At 40.6% G+C, this 26,954-nt stretch overlaps 2 protein-coding genes across 2 annotated transcripts; one reads left to right on the top strand and one right to left on the bottom strand.

Moving 5' to 3' along the window:
* Positions 1–900: 900 nt before the first annotated feature.
* On the top strand, positions 901–25,932 carry LOC119745149. The gene is made up of 5 exons (XM_038221377.1): positions 901–1,266; positions 21,233–21,331; positions 22,973–23,068; positions 23,470–23,733; positions 25,232–25,932. Exons 2-5 carry the CDS (start codon positions 21,277–21,279, stop codon positions 25,516–25,518), a joined length of 702 nt encoding a protein of 233 aa, XP_038077305.1. The 5' UTR covers positions 901–1,266; positions 21,233–21,276; the 3' UTR covers positions 25,519–25,932.
* On the bottom strand, positions 3,203–15,266 carry LOC119745160 (ubiquitin-conjugating enzyme E2 variant 2-like). Its single transcript, XM_038221388.1, has 4 exons — positions 15,054–15,266; positions 9,990–10,135; positions 7,981–8,103; positions 3,203–6,206 (listed from the first exon to the last, which is right to left on the bottom strand). Exons 1-4 carry the CDS (start codon positions 15,055–15,057, stop codon positions 6,066–6,068), a joined length of 414 nt encoding a protein of 137 aa, XP_038077316.1. The 5' UTR covers positions 15,058–15,266; the 3' UTR covers positions 3,203–6,065.
* Positions 25,933–26,954: the final 1,022 nt, after the last annotated feature.

Raw genomic sequence — 26,954 nt, 5'->3', positions numbered from 1 at the left:
CGGAAGTAGACCCTAGAATGGTCTATATTGCTCCATGTACTCTGATTGGATCCCATGACAAGTACATGTATGGACGATATCTTTTGCTTGGTGATTTGAATGTTTTAAAGTTATATGTGACTCAATATCCGAGATTTTTGGATATATGCAAATGATCCAATTAATAATAATAATAATTCCGGAGTCTTGTATATCGCACGTACATGTATCTACCAACAATTAGGTACTCCAGGTACTGTCAATTCTGTCTGTTTTTAAAGACAGACCGTTTATGAGAAATATGAGACCCATTATGTAGCATCTTTATAAAAAGGTATACAAGGTGCTGTCGCGCATATTGCAGCCACTGCCAGAAGCACCGGGGCAAACCCCTTCTCTTAGTGTTAAGTGTTCCTGGGTTCTTTAACGTGCATTGGATTACACAACACACGGGACCTATGGCTTTACGTCCCATCTGAAGGTTGAAGCATTAATGGTAAAATGCCTTGCTCAAGAGCACAAGGACCATGTTCCCCGTCAGGATTCGAACCTGTGTACCTTTGCACACGAGTCAAACATCCCCCCCCCCCCCCCCCAACCACCCAACAGGATGAGATGGAAGCTAGTCTAACATGCTGCTCAACGCCATGAGGGACAATCACGACATGCAGACATACTGGTTTGTTTCCCCCAACACATTATTTTCTCAAATGACAGAGGTGATTGTCCGTTCCTAGTCCAAAAATTTATTTGGGAATCTAAATACTGTGAGAGTCCCAAAACTTAAGGTATAGACCATTATCATGTTGCGGCCATTTGGATTTTTCCCATTGAAATCAACGTAACCAAAGCGAGGCTGGAAGGGAAAATAGTCTGGTTCCTTTTTGCACAAAAAAAAAAACATTCAGTACTGTTATTGGATACAGGGAACATGACTGAAATGGTGGCAGTGTGATAAAGGTCTATTGAAAACATGAACACAAGAAAAAGACTGGCAGTCCAACACCCCTTTAGGACTGCATCAGTCGACTGTGTCAAAAGAAGCGTCTGGTACCGGTCTCAATTTCCACACATCTCCCCATGGTCTGCCACCAGCCCACTGAGTGAAGGGTCAATCTTTTCAAACAGTTGGACATGTGTACCAGTTTAGTCTCAGGCTTCAACATGAAATCAATTGGCTTCACTCTCCTTTGAAAATTGAATTTGAGACTTCAAACTTGGCTGGTGAAATACCAAGGACCTTGGCTTTACCTCATGAACAGTTTGGAGAATTTTGTCGGCTAAAGAGTGAGTACAGTTTTTTTCACATAAGTGATCTGGAAATGTCTGATCTAGACAGATCTGTGCATTAGGCAACTGGTACTCGTACATCCCTAAATACATGTAATGCATTGTTATCCAATTTTACCCAATGGCAGTGCATGCATTTTACAAACTTGCACGCATTCACTGTCTTACAGCCCAAATGCCATTTCACACACACACACACAAATCTCATGTACATTCATTGAAGTGCAGCCAAACAGTTAGAAATTATTATATTTTGTTTTATTAAAACAATTCCATTTACAATGATTCAAAACAATATACATGTAGTGCAACAACATACACCTACGTTCGTAATGGATGAGCGATTAGTAATACAAAATCCAAGGATACTGCAATACATATTTATTGGTTGCTTTATACCTAACTATACACAGCTCAGCAGTATGTATGGAATCGCGGCTTTATACCAGTTGAAAAAATCTAGTTTGGAAAAGAGAAAAATAAAAACGCATTCAGAAAATGCCTTGTATCGGACCATGTAACTACAGGTACCGGTGTCTCTGATTTTGGCTTCCGTATATTCACTTGAGCATTTCTTAGTCTTTTATATTCAAACCAACTTAAAAATACTTTTCGAACTTTGGGCTCATTACAGAGTTAGATGTCTTTGGGCCAAACACTGAGCCTAGTTCCCCAAGCCTAAAATGTACTGGAGATGAAACCAGCTTCTGGAAACTCCCATCAGTATCCGCAAGCCGTATGATATCCAAATTAAATGGGTAATGCTTAACCCTAACTCCCTGCTTAGTTTTAGTAGAAGATCATGTCCGTCAAAATCCATCGCTCGGATCTGCTTCACATATAAATGCATCAGGACCAAATCTGTTGAAATCCACCACTGGTGCTGGTGGATTTCGACGGACTTCATATATACATGTACATGGCTTACTTGCAAAAGTCCCCCAAATGGGTGGGGGTGGAGTTTGATGAGTTGGTGAGGTTAGGGTAAAGATTACAAATAGTGTGGTATCCAGGGCATGCAGGGTAATATACGCTCCTTTAACCGTAACTCCCTCATGATTTACTAGGAACCATACCCATCCTGGCAAATTCCAACACCATATGGGAAACTGCACACACATATAAATTCTGACTTTGATTCTGGAGGTGTGCCAACCCAATGTAAAAGAATGTCAGTTTAGGGGTACTGTACCCATCCCGACAGATTCCAACAATACATGCCGTTGGGGTTTGATAGGTCGAGTGCTGTTAGGGTTAATGGTATAACTACAGTCTGTTTGCAGAGATGCTACATAACTTTTATTTTGTAATCACTAGGGGGAAAACAAAATGAAACTCCATTTACTAGATTTATACAATAACAGAAACAATAAAGCAGATGAATAAATATTAAAAACAGAATCATTAAGAAGCCATGTAGGAAGGGGGGCCATTTTGCTTTCACAAAACTAATTGGGGAACAAAACATGTTCTGGTATGTCTGAGCAACACTGAAAACAACTAAAGAGAGAAAGAGAGAGATAGAAAACATGAGGGACTGTCATACAGATGTAAACATGGTACTGGTGCATGTACATGGACATGCAAGCCAGTGGCAATACCCACATGCTACTGAACTCCTCAGCTCTGAAGTTGCCTGTGCCACTTTTGCACTGTCCACTGTCATAATCACCGCACGTTTTAAAATTGGTTTGCATGTGTATTCCTATCTTATTTTAGGAACACTCATTTTGGGTAACATAATATTGTAGCAGTTGGTCATGTCTCAAGCTAGAACACTCCAACCTCGTTCCCCATTGGTAACGTCTCTTGCTGCGCCATGTTGGTTCCCATCCTGCCTTGCGCGATCTTAACCCCTGGAATTGTGTGAATTAGGACTGCAGTGGATGTGTTTATCACGCGACGCAGTGCTATAAATTTTGAGGGTTTTTTGGTAGAATCAATCCTTAAAACATGAGATTTTGATTTCATGCGACAGAGAAAGGATATATATTAAATGTACGTACCTCTGTCATCCCTTTCACAATACAAGATACAGGTTTTTTTCGGGGGGGGGGGGGGGGGGGCGCGAGCGCATATAGAGCGTGCAGTCTTCGAAATACGCACCCAGTATGCACTGAATAGTCAATCAGTTTTGTTTACGTATTCCTCGGGGCCAGGGGTTAGTGAAGGAACGTGCACGCGCCCATGGAGTCGAGGCTGAGAACACTCTTTGCTAGACCCAAAGCGGGCAGTCTCTAGTCTGCTTTGTACATGCACCCAACTGACTTTACCTTCTCACTCCATCACTGAATGTCACTAGTTAGTTACACTTGCTTTAGTCTCACCTAAGTCACAATAACACCAGAACTGTATGGCCCGCATGTATGTTAAGTGGAGTACATTTTAATTACATTGAGAGGGCTAAAATATTTTCTGGTGTTTAACGATGTATAATTTTGGATTTACTTTGAAAAAAAACCCAAAAAACAAATCTTGTTGGGAAGAACGAAGGGAAAGAAATCTGACAATTAAATTTGGTAGAGTAGGGTTTAAATAATTAAACAATAATCTACAAACAGAGATCTCAGGTATCGGTTAACTATGATATTCACAAATAAGTTCCAAATACGTAAGTGGTTGATATTCCCCTATTAGCATGTAATCGGAACACAGTTAGGAACTGTGTATTGCTAATAAATAAGTGGTTACTTCATCACCTCCACATAATTACACACGTCCATCAGGTGCCTAAAACTTCTTCTTTTTTCAATTCTCATGTGCGATTTGTTTTTTGATACACTCTTAGTATTTTCTTCAGAAGCTCTGCATTACTCTGGGATAAAAAAAAAAGTGTGCCAGTTTTCTCTAATTCACATTTACTATTTGAGCATTATTGTCTTTATCAAATTTATACGTACATGTACATGTATATCATAATTGTTTTTATTGCAAAGATTCACAATGCAAAAACAAGCATAGCAGCAGTTTACTGAAAAACAAATTGACTCTGCACCCAAGGGCGTTACAAGTCTGGCCCCAAGCATGGGTTTTATAGCGTCTCTGGTTTTAAAGTACTACCTCCCAACATGTAGCTACCAAAAGCTTCGTTTGCATCGTGTCATATCCTCCATGGTGTTGCATATGCAGGGTGACCCCCCCCCCCTAAAAAAACTAAATCCTCAAAGCACCCTCTTTTTCACAGCTTTTAAAAATGTACATCGCAAATTTCGATACCTATTGGGAGGGAATACATGTACATGTATGATGTAGTTCTAGTCCAGAAATTTGGGACTCTCAATACTGTATTATGAGAGTCCCAAAACTTGAGGTATTGAAAACATGCAATAGAAGAAAATAGACTGGCACCTGAAACAACCAGTCCAACAACTCTTCAGTACATGTACTGCATCAATCAACTGTCAGCTGACTGTGCCAAAAGAAATATCTAGGATGTCGGGTACTAGGTCACTATTTGTATTCTACACATTTGTCCTTAGTCAGGCACCAGACTAATGATAATGAATGAAGAAGTCCGTCTTGTCAAACAGTTGGACCATGGATGGACGTGTAGAAGTCTAGTCTTTAGCCTCATTTTAAAATCACTAGAGTTCCCTCTCTTGTGCAAGCCACTGCCAAATATCGAAGAAAAAAAAACCTTTAAAAATTGATTTGAGTATGCAAACTTGGTTGGTGAAATACTGAGAAACTTTTCTTTGCCCAATGACAGTTTTGGAGAAATTTGCTGGCTAAAGAGTGAGTAAAGTTGGCCAGATCTTCTTTTGCATCATTTTGAGCACTTAAGGTCCCAGTCTGCTGTGGTTCATTAGCTTTTCAACAACGAAAACATCTTTCCAATCTGGTATATATTTATTGAGTATTGAGTTATGGCCAATTAAAAAAAAGTGCTGATGTTTCGTTCTGTCCACGGTCTTAATTGTCGTTTACTAGGAATGTAATGGATTTGGGGTTAGGGTAAATTTGCTTTCTTAAATTTTTCAATGTTTCTTTTTTTATGTTGTTTTTTTGTTCCCCCATATTTTGCGACACTGGTCATTTCTCCTTTTGGAAGAAATTTTAGTCCTTGAAAGGATTGTTAGGTTAACTTCTTGGATGTTTACTGTGCTGCTCTGCCCTCTACTTGGTAGCCTCTTTCACGGATGCAAGTTTCGGCCCTTGTTCTTATTGCGCAAGTCAAATATCAGTCGCAGTGGACAAAACAAAAAACGGTACTTGTTTTCAATTAACCATAACTCACTAAATATTTTTCTAATTGGAAATTTTTTCCAAGTTGAAAAGCTAATGAACTATACTTGTTTATAGGTATCGATATCTGTGTAATTTTATTTTTAAAGCTGTGAAAAAAGAAGGTGCTTTGAGGGTTCGTTTTAATTTTATTTATTTGGGGGGGGGGGACACCCTGTACAAGATCAACAAACTGTCCAGTAACTGGCAGCTTTTCAAAAATCTCCCTCCATCCCTCCCCGTCAAGCCCTCCCCACCCCCACCACTGCCATTTGGAGCTGCTGTGTTGCTAATCATAAACTCCCTTCTGTTGGGCAAATTCCGGACTAAAATATCCTTCAATCACAGAAATATTGTCGCATTTTTAACTCCTTGGGGTGCACTAACATACACTGTACATCTACGAAGTCCACCCCACTTCAGGAGAACAAGTCACAAATAAAAGGCTGTAAAGAAGGCTGCGTAATATATTTTACTATATGTATATCCATGTTTGTTTTGCTTGTTTTCGTTTTTTTCTGGCTAATAATGACAGATAAAGTGGTGGGGGTTTCAACAGAATGGTGATTTACTTAATATCGAGCTCCTTCGGGCGGCTGCGATGTTTTCATGTTTGCCTTGGTTGTCATGGTGCGCCGAATATCCGTTAGCACTGCCTTCAAGTTATATGATGTACTCCACTTTGTCAGAGTGGGGAACTGGCTCTTGTCGACCTGAGGGTTGTGGAGAGGGGAAAGAACATACAAATACTCTGCTTAGAGGGGATTTCAATACACAACTGGAGGCAAGTTTGAGCAAGGACCAGTGGTTAACTAGTGGTTGGTTTGTGACGTACCGATGTAGCGCTTGCGCACTGAAGTTGAAGTGCGAACAACTCTAGTTAAACTATTGTCATGTCAACGACCGTCAGAAAATGGCGGTCGCACAATCATTCAACACTTGTTGTTCCTCTGTATTTACACAATAATAGTGATCGTGTATAGTTTGGGACATCTTACATAATCGCCAATATTATTGTACAATATGGTGGGGCCGTGTCATACAATGTAAGTCCGACGCCTCATAGGTCCGACGCCTCATAAGTCCGACGCCTCATAAGTCCGACGCCTCATAAGTCCGACGTCGGAAAAACGAGGCGTTAAATTTGTCAGACCTACGAGGCGTCGGACCTACGAGGCGTTGGACCTATGAGGCGTCGGACTTATGGGCCTTTATTTGGTTAGGGTATGCGATTTTGTCGACTTATGAGGCGTCAAACTTATGAGCGGACCCCAATATGTTGACAATAGTGACATAATCGTAAAATAACATGGAAAAAGTGCGCAATGAAAATGAAATTTAGCGCTCACAGTTTCGCTTTTTGTTGATAGTTGGTCCCCTCTGCACTATGCTATTGAAATTGCTATTAAGGACCAGCTATAAATTGTTGCGCGACCAGCCGCGGTAGGCTGGTTCCAAATAGTTGACTAGCGTAGTCAACCATCGTCAACTAGACAGAGTTCGGGCTAACTTTAGTCGAACTACTGGTATGGTTAACCACTGGTCAACAATAGTTCTTGTGCGAACTTGCCCAAGGCTAGCAAAATTCACAGAAAAATTGTGTGTAACAAATTCAACCTCACAAGTAGTCATGTGATAAGGGATACACTACGTGCACATTGCTAGCTGCTTATTTTTGACTAATCACTTAGTCCAAATAAAAAAAATAGTCAATCTCTGATCAGACCAAAGTTCCGGAATTATATTCAAGCTTGGATTGTACAGACAAGTTGGGTAATATTTGCTGTTTTGTGTCCTCATATATCTTGGTGTTCTCTATCATTTGCCTTGGTGCCCTCCATTTGCCTTTGTGCCCTTCCCCAGGTCGAGCTGCCCACAAAAATTTGAGGCAGTGCAGCAATAGAAGGCGCTGTTGTAGCTACTAAGAAAATTTTTATCACTGATGCGCATTATCAAAATCGACGCACGTGCTGACCAGAGACCGACTACTACAGCTGTTTATGCGCATGCATCCAATTTGCATATTAGATCACACCCCATTGCATTGCAAAATTCATGGTTGTACGGTTCAGTTGTACAGTTCGTTGTGAAGGCTGTGATTTCATGTACACCGAGTGACAAGGTAACACAAGGTAAAAATTACTCGGTTTTATTGACTTTGTGAAAGTCTATGTAGATTGTCGCTAGAAGTAATAGTCATGATTGTTTTTGCATAGTTTCACGACATATTTTTTGGCGTAAAGGGTGCAAATGTGACTCGTCGCTGTGACTCTTCGCCATATACAACGCTATTTTCTATGACTGCATTGATTGGAACGTAAACATTATTTCTGTGTTCATGACAAAGACTTTTCGTTGTGCACGGGTGTGCACGCACGTTTTTCGTTTTCTTTATTTTTGACGTGCCATAACCCGTCTTAACGCGTTACCCACCGTGGGTTGTACCACTTGGCACTTGTTTATTGCTTGAAGGACTACCAAACTTACATAGCCATTCTCGCTTACTCCTTGAAGTTTGATCCTAGTGGTGAAGCGCACGAGGGGCGGCTGCTTTGGGTACTCGGGTCCACACTCCATCTCCAAGTTATAAATCCGGCCCTCATAAGTCGTCTGAAAACCAAACAGAGAAAAACGGAAAATCACCAAGCAGGCATTTGTACGTTTTTCCTCTCTGAGGGCGGTAGAACAATTCTTCAATAGTATAATTGTTTTTAACAGTGCAGATGAATCCTTATTAGAGACAACTTGTTGAGGTTTTGGGGGCACATTTGAAGAAAAACAACCAAGAAACACTTCACAAAGAATACATTAAATTGAGCATGTACATATGGGGGTAACATATTGTTTTAACCCTCCCAGACTGTCAAAATTTCCATCAGTATTAGAAGTGGACAAACAAGTTCCCTCGTCTTTGCCTCCGGAACTAGTTTGTCAACTTCCAATAACTTGGGGAGCTAATATTGACTGTCCATTCTCAAACCGTGTTATATTTGTATACCATGTTTTGCAAGGAGTCGCGACTACTGAGTTTCACTTGTTGCACACACCTACTTTTGGCAAGGGACCTGTTAGTACAGCGTGAATTTAAAAAAGCGGAACCCAACCTCCCAAAATATATTTCATATTTAAAAAAATATGTAGCACCTAACATGATAATGACTGGAAAGCCAATTTCATAAGCTACTTTTAGATGAAAAAAAATTCTGAAATTGCTCAATCCGTTCAAAGAATATCACTATTTAAATGCAATGACCCTAAAACTTATTTCAACCAAAAAAGCAGTTTATTGTGTATTCTGACTGTTTGGAACAACAACAAAAATTACACAGAATACTTGTTTCAACAACTGTAGTACACACTATCTTTATTGTCAACCCTGGTTAGGTAAACAAAATGATTTATACATCTACTTTCTTTACAAGGCAGGCCTATGTTGAATAGGCCTATTTTTTACTTTTAAACTGTGGTTTTATCGCTGGTGATGTGAGAAGACCATGGTTACGACGATACTTGAAATCGCAATTTTGGACGAAATTAGGGTCATTGTGTTTAAATGGTGATATTCTTTGAATGGATTGAGCAATTTCAGTAATTTTTTACATCCAAAACTAACTTATGAAATTTGATTCCTGTAATTATTAACACATACCCACAAAAGAGATTTATTCACATGGTGTCACCGCAAACTTATCTTGTCTTTGTAATTATTATGTTTGATGCTACATATTTGTTTAATATGAAATAGAATTTTGGGGGTTCGGATTCCGCTTTTTATGACTCACTCTGTACTACATGTAGGTAAATGTCTTCCGTGCTGAACTAATTCTGTGTGCCGCAATATCGGCCCCTGTTAGCTCTACTGAGTAGATCGCTGGAACTTCCGTATCTCCGTACTAGCGCTCCACGGAACAGGCATACTTTGACAACACATTTATATCCCTGACACACGGTATGTATTTTTCTGCAAACCCTAGAAGACAAAAGGCCCCCAAAAAACTGGTAAAGCGAATACAAATGAGAAAGCCCATACTGCCATATGGCGCACGGCACATATCAGTACATGAAACAGTCGTTGATTCAGCGCGACTTGTTTTTCTTCGATAGTGACGTCACACAAGCGCTCAACGATCAGCCAAGAAATGGCACAACTCAGCAGACACATTTAATTGCGAGCGGTAAGTTTATCAGAATATTTAGTTCTTTTTTCAAAATTACCGCTTGTTGGGAACAATTGAAGGGGTCTTATGGAATGTCATGAATGTGTGGATCTATCCAGGGTGACTGTCTTTCTCATTTGTATTCTCTTTACCAGTATTTTGGGGGCCTTTTGTCCTCGAGGGTATGCAGAAAAATGCACACCGTGAATCAGGGATATAAATGTGTAGTCAAAATATGCCTATTCGGTGGAGCGCTTGTACGGAGGGTACCGAAGTTCCAGCGCTCCACTCAGTAGAGCTAGGCCCCAGTAGTACATGCTGTACAGACACCCTACCTACCCGAGGGGGCCCTATAATCATGCCGTTCCATTTAATCATCTTCATGTCATCGGCGGTGACCAGTCCCCAGCTTATTGTGCCATCACCGCCTTTTTGGCCCTCTTCCAGCTCTTCCAGAAGGCGAAAGTTGCGGGGCACCTCAACAGCTGTGTGACAGACAAAGCCACGAGAGGGAAAGTGAAGGAAAATTCAAGTCATGAGAATGCTCAGTCACTTCACAAAAAAGACCAATGGAAGAGGCCCATATACGGAACCCTTTCATATGCCGCCAAATACCCCCAGAACTATGGGTCTTGTTACACAATACCCGCAGGTAGGCATAGATTTGAATTTTGGAGCAGCCGCTGTATAATATACCTCAAGACTATGCCCAGTACGAGGCCTCGTGATTGGCCCGTCTGACGCCGCCCGCGACATGCACTATATACATGTAGGCCTACATGTACATGTAGACGGTGTCTGTGGTCAGTTCACAGACCAAAAGACTCTGAGTGACGTCCTGCCAACAACGCTTCGTGTGCACGTAAACGTTAAAACTCAAACTGTAGCTTCGGTACGAAAATGGTACTGTTTTCATCATTTTTTTTTGCACCATCGGGATCGATTCAACTCATAAGCAAACAGAACGGGAGTATGTCAAGAAGTTCTGGGCATAGTCTTGAGGTAAATATACAGCGGCTGCTCCAAAACTCAAATCTATGATATGCCTACATGTACCCATGGGTATTGTGTAACAAGACCCATAGTTCTAGGGGTAGCCGCAAAACACATCAATTTTCACCTCACCTTGTGATTTCAAGACAAATCTATTAGGCTTGTTTGCTTTTTTTACTTGGATTAAGTAACTGATTATTAAGAGGAAAGGAGAGGGCGACAGTCAAGGAGGTAAAATATAGGAAATAATGAATTATTTTAAGTTGTAACTTTTTGGAGTGTACAAATTTATTGAAAAAAGTGGTGTCCGTATACCGGAATTCTTTCCCACACCAGCAACAGCCTTTCTGAAAACCAAGGTGTACTATCGATAGAAATACAACTTACAAGTGTTTTACTTACATGTTACTTTTTTATAGGCCTAACCCAGTGTTGTAGTACTTGTACACATACATGTAACAATTGATAACATTAATAATTGATGGGCGCATATTACGGCGATCGTGTAGTGAAGGGCCCGGTTCCTATAAAGGGAACAAAAGCCACTTTAAAATTATTAGACCTACCAAACTAGTTGGCGACATTCTCAATAAACAGGTATGTCATAGAAAGAGGGCAGGGTTTTGATTTTTCGAGGGAAATTTGGGGGTAAAATGATGTACGATACAGTGCGGCGACAACACGCAACCCAAAAAATAAAGATGATGATCACCGCACAATGTACCATGAGCACGCAAGGCGCGCTGAATCGTAAGGCACAAACCGTGCAGGATAATTGTAATTTCTACCCCAAGAAACTGTTCAAAATTGCAAAACGGGTGTCATCCGGATTGAGAAAAGTCTGCTTTCGATTGTAAAGGCGATTTTTGAGCAACAAAAACATTTTTGACTCTAATTTGATCAAAACAAAACAGGGGCCCTACACTACACTATCGCCATATTACTAAATTTGACAAATACCAGATCTGCCCAAGATTTGCCAAGTCAACCATGTCAACACAACGGCGATCGTGAAGTGTAGGGCCCCTGTTTTGTTTTGATCAAATAAGAGTCAAAAAAAAAAAATTTATTGCTCAAAAAAGCAGACTTTTCTCAATTCTAATGACACCCGTTTTGCAATTTTGAACAGATTCTTGGGATAGAAATCACGATTTTCCTGCGCGGTTTGTGCCTTGCGATTCAGCGCGCCGTGCGGGCTCACGGTACATCGCGCAGTGATCGCCATCTTTATTTTCAGGTCGAGTGTTGTCGCCGCGCTGTCATCGTCATTTTACCCCCAAATTTCCCTCAAAAAATCAAAACGCTGCCCTCTATCTACGACATACCTGTTTATTTAGAATGTCGCCAACAAGTTTGGTAGGTCCAATAATTTTAAAGTGGATTTTGTTCCCTTATAGTTATAAGAACCAGGCCCTACACTTCACGATCGCTAACACAACAGTGTACAACAAGTTAAGAGATTTTTCCCCAAAACCACACGCGTGTGCCACCCCGTATCCCCATATCCACTTCCCGGCACCTACTTTGGACTTAGACGTTTTTCCCCTGCTCCCCATTCAACTCACGTTGTCTCTGCCTTTTGTATTTTCCAACATGGATATGGATGCTTCGTTCTCAAAAATATTTTCCTCCGCTAAAAATAAAGTCCACCCCGTATCCCCGTATCCACTCCCTGGCACCTACTTTGGACTTAAATTTATTTAACCCCTGCTCCCCATTCAATTCACGTTGTCCCTGCTGGCCGCATTTCTTAATACAGGGAAATAGCGCCCTCTTTAGACCCTCCAGTGCTCAAATCCACCCCGTATATTGTATCCGCGTATCCACTTCCTGACATCTGAATGTACTTTGGACATTTCTGCAACATTTTCCGACTGCGTAGCCATTTATATTTAGGGGGTAATTTTCGCGTGGCGGGGTATTCTGCAATTACATGTATACTCTAGTCCGAGTAACCGAAACAGGACAACTCGTACGCGAACCAATTCGTAGCGAGACAACTTGTACGCGGATTGGTCAACTTGTACGCGAGACAACTCGTACGCCAGCCAACTCGTACGCCAGCCAACTCGTACGCCAGCCAACTCGTACGCAAGACAACTCGTACGCAGGCCAACTCGTACGCGAACCAACTCGTACGCCAGCCTACTCGTACGCGGACCGAATGTTTACGATCGCCAACTTGAAGTTTACCCCAAAACACACGCCAAAGTTAACGATTTATCACAGTCCGATTGTATGACTGAATGACTGTGATTGTAGCCATATGTCTTTTCAACAATTTTAAATTCCATAAATGCAACGATGTTCAAGTTCAAAAGTTTCAATGATAAATAAATTTTAAAAAAGATCCATTTTGCGACCGATGTGTAGTGCAATGCCACGGTATGCACTTCCAACCACGCAGCTAGTGTGGAGAATTTGTCAAGACATACAACGATTTGATTGACACATAGCGCGGGGCCACTATAGCAATGTTTCGTTGGAAGTCTACAGATTTAAATTCTCACTATGTGGCATTATCTTGTCGTATGGCGTACGATGTGAGCAAGGATCGGACAGTGTGCGAGTGGTCTGGGAAAACAAATCATAACTTTTTTGTTATGAGCAAGACAAGCTGATTTAAAAATGAACTAATTTGGACCACACAGTAACACCCTTAACTTAACAAAAAAAGAATGTGCCGGACAACTGACCGACCCTAATTTCCTACACGCCCGAACCTACGGTTTCAGTAAAATCCCTTGTCATGCTTGTGCTACGGCTGCTAGTCTATACTCACGCGTACAAGTTTGTCCGCGTACAAGTTTGTCCGCGTACGAGTTATCCCGCGTACGAGTTGACTCGCGTACGAGTTGACTCGCGTACGCGTTGGTCCGCGTACGAGTTGTCCTGCGTACGAGTTGGTCGCGTACGAGTTGGCTCGCGTACGAGATGACCTGAATTCCGAGTAACTAGGACTCTACGGATCGCTTTTTTAACATTTGGACATGTCATGGTCGGGTGTAGCCCCATAAATGTGGCCAATTTACTGGACTACCTCCGTAAACATAGGCCACACATCCACATGTACAAAAACGTGTCGCACTTTGCCAAATTTTGATTTTCACATTTAGGCTTACTTTGTAGGTTTTTTTTTGCTTTAGAAGCTAGCCCGACTGCGTCTGGCCGTACAGTACTATCGCAAGCTCTGTAGTACGGCCAGACGCCCGATGCTTCCACAAAGACTGAATTTTGTTGGCCGCCGATGTAGCGATTTTGCTACATCTTTCGATCGCGATTATCTTTTCATCCAGGACACAAATTTCCAAAGTTAAGGTTTGTAGTCGTAGAGCAACTCATACCTTTTCGAAAAAACGTTCTTTGGTCTCAATATTTTCATCCATCTGGCCACAAGACGAATTTCAGTCATCAGATTCCACAAATATCGTCCCCCATGCGATCCCCCATGCGATTTCAAAATGGCGGCCGCGCTGTAATGTATGCAATATGCGAGCGCGCCCGCGCAAACTCATGAATATGCATAAACAGTCTGTGACGTATGACCTCGTGTTTTAAGACGTGCGTGCAGCGGGGCCGTACGGTCATACGTCACAGACTGTTTATGCATATTCATGAGTTTGCGCGGGCGCGCTCGCATATTGCATACATTACAGCGCGGCCGCCATTTTGAAATCGCATGGGGGATCGCATGGGGGACGATATTTGTGGAATCTGATGACTGAAATTCGTCTTGTGGCCAGATGGATGAAAATATTGAGACCAAAGAACGTTTTTTCGAAAAGGTATGAGTTGCTCTACGACTACAAACCTTAACTTTGGAAATTTGTGTCCTGGATGAAAAGATAATCGCGATCGAAAGATGTAGCAAAATCGCTACATCGGCGGCCAACAAAATTCAGTCTTTGTGGAAGCATCGGGCGTCTGGCCGTACTACAGAGCTTGCGATAGTACTGTACGGCCAGACGCAGTCGGGCTATTTAGAAGCATACTCACCCTCTTTATAGGCTAATCAGAAAGTGCTGCCTTTTTCAGATGTCTAATTTTCGTGAAATTTCCAGATTCATTTGCACACGTTTGGTATCAAAATTTCAACATGAATTTTCACAAAAATTAGACATCTGAAAAAGACAGCACTTTCTGATTAGCCTATAACCTGTATAAAGAGGGCGAGTATGCTTCTAAAGCAAAAAAACCCTACAAACTACGCCTAAATGTGAAAATCAAAATTAGGCAAAGTGCGACACGATTTTGTACATGTGGATGTGTGGCCTATGTTTACGGAGGTAGTCCAGTAAATAGGCCACATTTATGGGGCTAGGTCGGGTGATACTATCACCCGACCATCATCAGGTCCAAATGTTAAAAAAGCGATCCGTAGAGTCCTAGTTACTCGGATTATATACTCACACATTTTGATGTAGAAGTTCCTGAAAAACACAGATCATATCACCAGCAACACACTTAGTTTGGCGAAAACTAGCTTGAGTACTATAGCGTGCTACGAATACGATGACGAGTAAATTCACTCTTCAGACTTCACATTTGTATTCTATAATCGCATCGGGAAGAAAATCATGAAAATGGCAAACAAAATACATGTAACTATGTGTACCCAACAGAGGGCGCCCCGCATCTCGGCCGCTCGCTGGCCGCCCGCGTATATATTCCAGGAATAGGAAAAGTGTTTAAGACCGTACCAGCCGCGCAGGCCAGCCGGTCTTTATCAACCGTTTAAAACCAGCCACGTGACGGGCTCTTGACAAATAGCAGTGGGTAAACTGTTTCAGGTATTTGATGCCCCTATCTGAAGATGGTAACTTCCCCCTCCCCCACCCATCCACTGTTGGATTTTACGGAGGCCAAGTCTCCGGAGAAAAAAACGTGTCAACATTTCAGTACGGATGTGCGAGTGCCTTTTTCAAAAAAATTTACCCCCTCCCCCAATATGAATTACCTTGCTACGCCACTGTAACATATTGAATTGTACTTAGGAATTGAAGATAAGAGCATCGACGGACGCGTACGCCCGCCAGTAAATTCTACACCGTTGTTTTTCATTGTTTACACTTGAAACATAACTTTTACATTCTGCATTCTGTCTACTGAGTAATCTGGTAGCAGAAAAAGAGTGATGGGGGGGGGAGGGGACAGTGCATAAACGTCCAATCTATAAATAGTCTGTTCCCTTGTGCGGTTCGTATTTTTTTTTTACATCAGCAATTTTGACGTGACCACGTTGGTTCATCTTTTTCTTGCGATGTTGCGTGCGGCCATGGCCATTTTTAAGTTGATCGTCAATAACAACCGTGACACGGCTCAAAACAACGAAATGTGCAATTTGAACAGCCACTGATTGCAAGCGCGGGTTGTTTGCCAACGGTGCGCCTTGCTTCTTATGACTAACGTGGGTTGCTTCCTCACGGATGGACGAGTTTGCAATTACACCTGTTTTATAAGGAGGCCTTGAAGTAGGTTATTGGAAGGATTTCCATTGGAAGTATGATCGCGAGAAGTTGTATAGAACCACGCATTAACTGTGGCAGTCATTGAACACTATACCAGAGTCGGTCCTCTCTCCCGGAATAGGAGGAAGAATTTATCTCCGATATGGAGCGGGAAATACACACTTTTCTTATCCTTTTGGTCGTTCAAGCTTTGTGTTTGCAACGTTCCTTGTGTGGGCTTGTAGGTAAGTTATACATAGTGGTCCGGCTCTCATTATTGCATCTGTACATTTTCGCTGAATCTTATGCTTGAGAACATAATTTGAGCAAGTTTCTACTTCTCTTAAAATGTATGAAAACTATCTGACATCCCTTTTGGTTAATTGTATTGAAAAATGCACTTTTTTTACATTTCAAAATTGTTCATGCTTTTTTCTGACAAATGGGGGCGCTGCTGTTATGATGTCATTTCAGAAAGGCACTGTTCACTTTAGGGCTTTTCTGTTCAAATTGTGAACCCAAAATGTGCTCACTGCAAACGTTTGTGGGAACATGTTCTCGTTGGCTTACCATCATATACTGAAACAACAACAATCACCAAAGAAACGGAAATGTACGATACTAAAATATTGGACATTCTGGCAAATTGTGGTGTTGAAATAGCTGTAACATTGAGGTTTCTGCCTGAAATGACAGCACACTTTTGTTCACAAATATGGAAATTCGCACCAGCATAAAAACCAAAAGGGCACCAAAATGCCCTTTCAAGTAGCAAAATGAATATTTAAAACAAGTTAAAAGGGAAACAAAGGTGCAGTTTCAAGGATTGCATTAAAACAATTCAATTGCCCTTTCAATAAAATGCGTCAAATCTAAGTTTGCCGTCAAACTGATGGGAATAACAACGGGTTTCCCGCGCTATTGTTGACTTTCACCTCGAAAAAATAGTTTTATTTTTTAATTGCTATTTCCTAGGAATATAAAAGTTATTAACTTTTGCATGAGATATCGAACGAAAAATAATCTATCGACGTTTAGTTATTGAATTATTTCCTCACACAATTTGATTTATTGGCTGCCAGACAATAATTGGCTCTTGCAGACCGGTTCCTTTTATGCGCAAAATACTCCTTTTTGGAGGTTTGCAGACTCCTAAAATCGGAACAAAGAAGATTTTTCGTTAGAGCAAAATATACAATTTGAAAGATCGTTAGGAGAAAAGAAATCCATTTTTTGAGGAGCACGCGCGGTATACAATCTTTAATCACGCGTGCACATCTTCTGTCCGAGAAATAGGTGCTAATTTTTGTTGTTGCCTTGATATATATTATGATTTTAATTCAGTTACTCATAGTACTGCAGAAAATGTAACAACAAATTGCGGAATTGTGCCACTAATGATAGAATTAGAAGGTTTTAATGTTTTGAAGAATATATTTGCGGGATCACCATTATGTATTTTACGTTGCTTTTAATATGAGACCTTTCCTTTATGGATTGATAGTCAGACCTAGAGTGAGCCTGTTTCATCTTGTACATTTTATGGGTTTTTTTTAAATTCAATGTTTTGCTGTCTTGGTTCCTTTGCAAGTTTGCTCATTTTAATTTTGTTATTGTAAATTCATCAATTTATCCACCTGCCTCTGGCGATTGCGCTATCGGATGTTGCATGAAATAAATAACTAAAAGCATTGGAAAATACACTTTTTCTTGAAAATGTCAGCACACCAGGAACCAAGATTTTACAGGATGCTTTAGACTGTCATTCCCTATAATTTACAATCCAGTAAGGTATTTCGTGATACATGTAGTTTGATCATTTCGTTTTTTGATGTTTGCAAATGTTGTATCTTTCCAGATGCACCCGTGCTCTTGCTCCTAACGTATTTTCAATGTGTATGGTTTGTATTGACGAAAAAATACTTCATTCCAATTTAGGCGTCTGCAGCCCTCTGAAAAAGGGGCTTTCACTTTGCGCACATAGTGAGCCCTCTATGCGAGAGCCAAATTATTGTCTGGAAGCCAATATTTCGAATTTTGTGAAGAAATAATTCTATAACTAAACGTCGGACCTCGGTGGATGTTTTAGTTCGATGTCTCATTTAAAAGGAAATAGCAATATTGATAAACAAATCTAGTTTCTAGGTGAAACGTGAAACTAGCACGGAGAAGACTTCTTTAATGTGGTAAAGATACCTACATTGGTAGATAATGCCAAATATCAGTTGCCCTGGTTACTAGGGAAACCGATTTTTAAATACTGTCAAACATAACATTCTGTCATTTTGTAGTAATCATAAAATTCGGTCATTTTGCTTTAAAAAAAACATTGGAAATATGCATTTTAGGCGTCAAAGCCATGTTTTCCTGTGCAACTGTCAAGTATCCACTGAATACTATAAATTACATGGCCACGTGATCACAAATACTACAATACATGCTGGAAATCCATATGGCCGCCGCTTGCGCGAGTGATTTTTAACCTTTTTTTAGGGGGGGGGGAGATTTCCTATGGTTTGGGGGTTCTTTTTGACATCTCTTGGGGTTCTTTTTGACATCTCTTGGTTTTAAATTGGATGTGTTTTATATTGGTCATTTTATTTATTTGGTTTTAAAGTGGATGTGTTTTATATTGGTCATATTATGGTCTACTTTACACTGTTATGTGATTGCATCTCTCTTACTAATGTTATGTTGTTTCATTTATTTGCTGCTCTACTATTTTGATATAATTGTACATGTAAATTATGTTCATGATTGTCGTAATATTTTGTGTGTTTTTTTTACTGCATATACATGCTGTTATCTTTTATTGCTTTATCTATTTGCTTAATCAGTTAACATTAATTTATGTTTATATTTTAATAATTGTATTTGTTTTAAATATTACTTTAATTAATTGTTTTAAAGTATTTTTTAAAATTCAGGGCCCACAAGGAAAGCAGTTTTTAACTAAGGAGGCCACCCTGTTTAAATAAGACTGCAAATAAATAAATAAATAACAAATGTAACGTATCTACAATCTATAAAATTGTACTCCATTAGTGCCGATTTTTGTTGTTGTTAAAAAACCCTCAAATTTGATGGATTATCTAAATAATATCTTGCACAATATTTTTGCCATTGAAGGAGCCCCAGTGAGTGTGGGCCTTATGCATGACAATGACCTTTTTTTTGTCGAGTTCCCTGAATGTATTTCACAAATTGTGAACTGTTTAATGTGATGGCGCTAGACTATTTATGCAGCCTTACTTTACTGTCTTTTTTTTTAAATCTGGCTTAAGACATTAGGGAATGTTTATTTACAAATTTTTAATTATTCATTGAAGCAGACTTAAATTAATTAGTAATTTACTTGCTTTCATTCCTCTTTGCAAGTTAAAAAATTAATATTTTACCTCACTTTCAATTCAATGTGGCCGACTCGTGCATAAGGCCCATAGGGATTTTGACATGCAGCACATTGCCTCAATGAATATCTATAAAGCCCCTGTCACACTTGTCCGAATCTATAATTCCGTTCATAAACCGATCTGAAATATTATTAATTCGGACACGTTCGGAGAGAAATGTCAAAAAACCAGCCAGAAATGAAAATACACCGATCATAATCCGGTCTTATTCCGGATCTAATAAGTTACTATTCCGATTGCAATCCGTCTATATTCAGAACCTCTCCGATCATCACCGGACATGCCAAACTCATTGATCTCAAGACCGACCGCTTTCCGAACATTCCGTTTATATTCGGTGCGTCCGTTTTTTGATCGGCATTACAATGGTGTGGGTTCGGAATGAACTCTGAATACATACGGTATCGATCGGAATCGGAGGCCTGTTCCGTACTCTTCCGTACCTATTCCGCATTGCAACGAATGGCAACGAATGAGTACAGTGTGTATTCCGTGCATTCCGTGCATATTCCGTGTGTATACCGGATACCGTCCGTATTGAGGTTGCCGCGACAATTCGGAGAAATTATTAAACAGGTTCAATAATTTCTCCGAGTTCCTCAGTGCATCACCGAAAGTACACGAGTATATAGCGTTGGAAAACCGAGGAAAACCGAGGGAAATCCGTTTGAGTTCAGTTCAAACCGATTAAACACCGAATCCACAATGTTTTACTCGGAACATGAACGGAGTGACGATTCGGACAAGTGTGACAGGGGCTTTAAAGGACCAACATTAGCACCAAAGTGCTTTACGTCAAAACGGCGAGGTTCAAAACAATTATTAAAGGGACCATGGGATGAATTTTACTTGGGAACATAATCCTTTTGTGCAACTTTCTGCTCTTACTGTTTGACATCCCTTTTTGGTTAATTTTATTGAAAATTGTCCATGTTTTTCTTGAGGGCACTGTTGATATGATGTCATTTCAGGAAGACACTGTTCAGTTAAGGGGTTAAAATTGTGACCCAACAATTTGCCCATTGAAAACATTTGTGAGAAAGGTTTGCTCATTCGCTTTTATTGTCCTGTACTGACACAACAATGAATCCCCGAAGCACTTACGACCGCAAATATAGTTCGGCAACTTTTGGTGTTAAAATAGCTAGGCTATAACATCGAGGTTTGTGCCTGAAATTAATGACATCACACTGTTGCACATGAATATGTAAATTCGCATTCGCATAAAAACCAAAAAGGCACCTAAACACCTTTGAAAATGGCAACAAAAACATTTTAAAATAAAGTTAAATTCAATGGGACACAAACTAAGGTGCATTTTCAAAGATTGCATGCATTAAAAGAAATAACATTGCATAAAGTCCTTTCAGACGTAAGATCATTAAAACTTCACCACATTCCCGTGTACACGTGGCTTGCAAGTTAAATAGCTGTATACCAATAAGGCCAACAAAAAATAGTTCTGCTTCCGGTTTCCCTACCTACCCTAGTATTCTGACTGTCTGACAGCCCCTACCCTATTTTTTTTTGGGGGGGGGGGCGGGTATGAGGGGGAAAAACACCACAAACCATCAATTACTACCGTATACCCTTGACTACACGCAGACGCCTCCATAATGATCGTAAAATTCCCTACCAACCTACCTTTTCTTTGAATGCCATGTAATCGGAAGCAGATTTTGTTTTTGGCCTAAGGTATTATATATTATATTTTATCCCGTAACTTTAGATTTGACTGGAAAATCTACCCGACAGAGCACTACTCTAGTAGGCATGGGGATAGGTGCTGGCAAAGCTATTGATGGTGACGTCAGCTCATACTCACACAGTAAGCCAACAATATACCATTCATTTTTACAAGCCATCGTAACTTTGTGCTGAGGATGAACTGTGCGAGAGCTATATATATATAGCTCATTGTTCTGAAAGCACTGCCATACTCTAACGTAAACAAGAGATGCAAGGTGTGTATAGCAGAGAAGTACATAATCATATGTAGGCCAGATCTAGGTACACTGAATAAGAGAAGCGAAATCGTCTCCAAGTGCAGGCATCGAGACAGATGTGTTCTTACTTCAGTGACGTAAACGCGTACCAACTTCAATGACGTAACGCGCGTAAACGCGTGCGCGCGCTTGATTGTTTAACTCATATTCTGAATTTATTGGATATATATATTTCCAGGCTACTTTAAAACGTTTTTCATTAGAATGCACCAATGACCGATTTTATATATTAAAATTCGTCCAGAAACATAGATTTAGTGCACTTCCAATGTTTAGGCCCTAAAAATAGGGTAGGTCGGTCGGATTTTTGAAAAGAAACAAGCAATACACCTATATATTTATTAATAACAGGGAAATAACAGGGAAAAACAGAGGGGAAAATATCCTCATCTGCGACCTTTATGTCTTCTACAGATGATGTCGCAATGAACTGTTACGAATTGAACAAACTTATCATTAAATTGTGTGGCAAAAGGCGAATTTGATTTCTGAATAAAGTTGTTCAACGTAGACGAGTCGAAATCGAATACCAAAAATGGGTGTTCATGGATTGAATTCGATTGAACAACAAGCGAAATTGTATGACAAAAGACGAAATTAAACATCGGAAGTGCACTAAATCGATGTTGATGGACGAATTTGGATATTAAAAACGGTGAATTCGAATGCTAAATGTTTTAAAATACTGGAAAACCTATATCTTCGGACCACGTCAACCGTTTGGAAGAAATGTTGGTTTGTTTTGACCAGAGGCTCATTTTTATATTTTGAATGACATTTTGAAGTTTACGTACACATTCTATGGGATTTGATTTAGAAGAACAAGGAAGATGATGAAGAAGAAGAAAAAAAATCGGAAGAAAAACAATGGCTTTTCCTCTGAAGGCGGAAAAGCCAATGAGAACAAAAACAAAGGCTTTTGAGCAAATTTGCGGAAAAGCCAGTAAAGAAGATTAATTCTTGCATTTCAAAAGAGTGATCGGGCCGTATACTTATATTTTGTAAGACGGCTTCAAAACGATTCAGACGTCGTTTACCCCTGACACGGAAAGCTGGATACGCTGATGTTCAGTACTCTACTTGGTCCGATAAAATGCTCAAGCGAATGTGCAAATAGTGATAGGGGACACAAGTAAAATGCTCAAGCGCACACCACACTAATTTTCTTAAAACAATAAATTGATTGAATTAAGACGAATTTCATCTCGGAATGCTGCCATTCGGCAACAGCTTAGACGAATTTGATCTGTAATGACGAATATTCTCGACTCGGTGACTAATGAGGATGACCAAACTTTGAAATTGAATGGTAAATGACTAATTTGGTTTATTTAAAAGCGTTTGAATTTGTTTTCTCGGACGAGATTGAATGTTAGAGTCGGTGAATTTGGATGAAAATGTGTTAACATAGCCGAGAAAATCTATATTAAATGAATGAAATGTTATTCATTATTGTCTTTCAGCGGTACTTAATGATCCGCATCCGTGGTGGATTTTGGACTTGGGTAGCGACCACTGCATTGGAAATATCACCGTCGCTCTTCGGGACGATTGCTGCCGTAATTATTCAAAAAATTATTAGTTCCAACCATATTGAAACTGCTCGAATTCCAATGTAACCTTGGCGACTACCGTTTCAATCCCAGAAGATTATTTTAAGTGCATGGCCCGGAAAATTCTGCTAAAATCGAGACATCAGCCCTTATTTTATTTTGTTAAATTCATTTGGAATGAAAGTTTTAAAAAAATGTCTTTTACAAAAAAATCGCCATTTTTTCTTCCAGTTTACATGTGAGGTTTTAAGTTGTTTGCTTGGCAAATTTCCCATGGAAGTAGCAATGGTATGTGGGCTAGGGGTTATTATAATAATTACCCTCGATGTTTTGCTTTGGGGATTGCAAAACATTTTTTTCCCGTATTACTGAGACCTGTTAAACTGTTTTGTGTTATTTTCAAATAGGCGGTAGGTACCCGTTTTATGCCGCAGTAGCTCGAGCAGGCATGAACGCCAACTATTCCGAAAATCCACCATGTGGGGTACCAGCTACACGTGACCAGGCCGGTCAGGCAGCAGTGAGCACGTTTGTTTGTGACGCACCACGCGTGGCCAGTCACGTCAGCTTCGATATCGATCCCTCCACTCCTGGTGTCACTGAAGTTGCTCTCATGCTGGCGGAGGTCACCGTGGAGGAATATACAAACGGCGAATGTGACACTCCTAAAGGTAAAACAATATATTAATATTAGGTTTTTGCCCATCAACGACTTATGAGCACTGTATACTAGTCTCAGAGTGTTACCTCCTGAGTGAAAGTTGGAAAAAATCACTCGGGTGGGTCTCGAACCCACGTCCTCCTGCTTTTAGGGTAATTTTATAACTAATATTGATTTACATCACCCCAACGCAAATTCCATCTTGTGAATAGTTTAATTGCGGTACCCGCTATACATCAGATTCGACCCAATCCCCCAAGCTCGGTGGTCGAGTGGTAAGACGTCTGCACAAAAGCAGGGGGTCATGGGTTCGAGTCCCAGTACCCATTGATTTTTTCCAACTTTCACTCGGGAGGTAACACACTGAGTATATGTTTATACGTCGGTGAAGGGCAAAACTAATATTGATTTACATCACCCCGACGCAAATTCCATCTTGTGAATATAGACAGCTTGCACAGAGCGCCATCACCGTGGACAAGGATCCCGCTGTGATAGGTACGAGTATTTTCATTGTCACTGAATTTAACTTTAAAAAACCCACTGTCATCAGTGAGGGCGCTCTGTGCAAGCCCTCTGTTTTAGCGACAGTGTTGGTGGCTTATTTATGTAACCAGGCTAAGCAGGCCCTTGACTGCCATTTTCGCTTGCCGGCGCGGTTGGTTCTTTTTTGTCTTCTTCGTTAGCTTGTTGGTCAACGATTGGTCAGGTTGGCTGCAGGGGCGGAACCAGGAATTTTCGCAGGGGGGGGGGGGGGGGTTCATCAGCACAACAATCTGAAAATGACAAATGTACACAGATTTTTTTCTCCGGACACTTGGCCTCCGTAAAATCAAAAACTGGGGATTACCATATTTCAATATGGGGCGCTGTTCAAATATTTCAAATAGGGGCTCGTGCCATTATTTTCAATGGGGAGCGCTGATAAAATCCTACAATCCGGCACACTATATTAACTAAAAGTGTACAAATGCACTCTTCTCATTTAGGGGGAGACCATTCCCATGTACGTCAAATTGTTACATTTTGCAAGTGCATATTTTTGGGGGGGGGGGCCTAGACAAAAAGCCCCCCCCCCATCCCATCCCCCCATCCCACCCCCCCCCCCCCCCCGTAGAACCGCCACTGGTTGATCGGTCAGTTATTGGCCGGTCTGGCGGTTGGACAGGCGGTAGGTTGGTCTGGCTAGTCTGTCCATCAGATGGTCTGTTGATCAGTTTGCCGATTGATTGTGTGGTTGGTCGGCCGATCGGTACCGGTAGGTCGGTCGGTCATTCGGCAAGCCAGTGATTTTCTGGCAGCTTATAGTTTGCTGGTAGTTGGCTGGTTAGTGCTCGGTTGATCGGTTAGTTGGCTGATGATTCAGTTGGTGTTGGTGGTATTTTGGGGGCGGGTTTACCGGCGATTAGCTGACAGGTATGCGTATGGGCTATAATAAACATGTAAAACTTGCTGGACGTATCATTTTTAAGACGGCCATTCTCTTATTCTCCTTCTTTCAATCTCAGCTCCTCCGACAATCTCAGCCTCATCTCCCGAGCAGGTGGACAAGATCAAGTCGGCAGGCTTTGTCCTGATGTACAAGGGAGCCAGGCTGATCGGGAAAACCGACCCACTATCGACCCTCGTGGCGAAATATCTGGAGCAATGCGCCGCTAGCTGCTTCAAGCATACCGAGTGCGTGTCCTTCGACTATGCGCCTGCAACCGGACAGTGTGATCTGTACAACGTGGACGCGCGAGACATGGACAAGATTCTTAACGACCAATTCATGATATACGCACACATGAAATAAATTTTATTCGGCCTAATAATGGTTAATTATTTTCTAAAGTTTAAAACAAAAGGGCACTTGAGAAAAAAAGGCACTCGTGAAAAAGGGGGCTCGTGAAAAAGAGGGCATTCGTGAAAATAAGGAATTCGTGAAAATGATCACTCGAGAAAAAAGGGCACTAGTGAAAAAGGGCACACGTGAAAAACGGAATTCGTTACAAAATATTGGGGCTGGGGCGGGGAGGGGGTTAAATACGCCAATGGGAAATTTAAATTGCTGTTCTTGTATATAAATGTTAAAATCGAAAATTAGCTGCTGGGATGGGGTGGTTTGTGCGAATGTATATTTAAATGACTTCGTTTAAGGGAGAAGCTTTTCAATTTGTCTAAAAAATTAGTGTACAACTCAGGCGCGGTTTCACGGGGGGGGGGCATAGGGGGGCTGTTTGTTTAGCCCCCCCCCCCAAAAAAAAAATTCCGTAAAAAAAAAAGATTGCATTAGCAAAAAGAAGGATTGTGATGTACATGCGAACGGTCTCCCCCTAAAGAAGAAATAGCCGTGACAAGGGTGCATTAGTTAATATAGTGTGAATGATTTTAGGATTTTATTGGCGCTCCCCATTGAAAATATGGCATGAGCCCCAACCCCCACCTATTGATTTTCGGAGGCCTAAGTGTCTGGAAAAAAATAACCGGTAAACATTTCAGCACGCCTCCCTGAAAAAATTCTGGATCCACCGTGCCAGCCCCCCCCCCCCCCCAAAAAAAAATATTGGTTCTAGAACCGCGCCTGGTACAACTTCAATGTTAGGGCCTATATCTTACTCATTTAAATTCAGTTAAATAGTATAAGCCTATACGGATATAACGGTTATAGATCCATCGATGCACGTGCAAACAACGTAGTGTTACCAATTAACATTTTTAGTCGCAGTGCCGGCTTTTAGACAAATCGATTTAAACCAACTATCCGAAAAGTCCCCAGAAAAATGTTCGGCACCACTAGTTGTAGCACGATTGGCTCATTTTAAGATGAAGAGCTTTAAAAAAAAATTTTTTTTGCACATTATCATTTAATGATGTAGTCACGTTCACAATGTGCACAGAAGGAAACGATTGAAAAAGTTACAAAAATTGATTTTACTTTCAAGTATATAGTATCAATTTTAAAAGTTAAAGCTTTTCATTTCATATAAAATCCTGTTATCTTATCTTTAAAAAAATTGCAACTTTAAAAAAACTTCTATACTTATTTGAAACAGGGTATTTATCTGTACATCAATCAATCAATCTAGTTTATTTCATAACTTCATAATGAAAACATATAAAGTACGTAACTTAATAGATAAACAAAACATAAAAGTAAATGACAAAGATAAGTAACATTCCCGGCCAAAATGGTTGGGACACTTGGAAATAACCTTAGCCTTTCACGGTCACCCATTCCCCCGCTCCCCC

Source organism: Patiria miniata, unplaced genomic scaffold, assembly GCF_015706575.1.
Source record: "Patiria miniata isolate m_02_andy unplaced genomic scaffold, ASM1570657v1 HiC_scaffold_12, whole genome shotgun sequence".
NCBI classification, from domain to species: domain Eukaryota; kingdom Metazoa; phylum Echinodermata; class Asteroidea; order Valvatida; family Asterinidae; genus Patiria; species Patiria miniata.
This window is presented reverse-complemented; position numbering and strand designations above follow the sequence as displayed.

Excerpts from the sequence above, each read along its gene's own strand:
- LOC119745160 (XM_038221388.1), bottom strand. Across the intron at positions 8,104-9,989 it reads TGATTATAGGGCCCCCTCGG|ACGACTTATGAGGGCCGGAT; the intron begins GTAGGTAGGGTG and ends TTTGGTTTTCAG. Across the intron at positions 6,207-7,980 it reads GAGTAAGCGAGAATGGCTAT|GTCGACAAGAGCCAGTTCCC; the intron begins GTAAGTTTGGTA and ends CACAACCCTCAG.
- LOC119745149 (XM_038221377.1), top strand. The coding sequence starts at position 21,277 with ATGGGGATAGGTGCTGGCAAAGCTATTGATGGTGACGTCAGCTCATAC. Across the intron at positions 21,332-22,972 it reads CGTCAGCTCATACTCACACA|CGGTACTTAATGATCCGCAT; the intron begins GTAAGCCAACAA and ends ATTGTCTTTCAG. Across the intron at positions 23,069-23,469 it reads TCTTCGGGACGATTGCTGCC|GCGGTAGGTACCCGTTTTAT; the intron begins GTAATTATTCAA and ends ATTTTCAAATAG.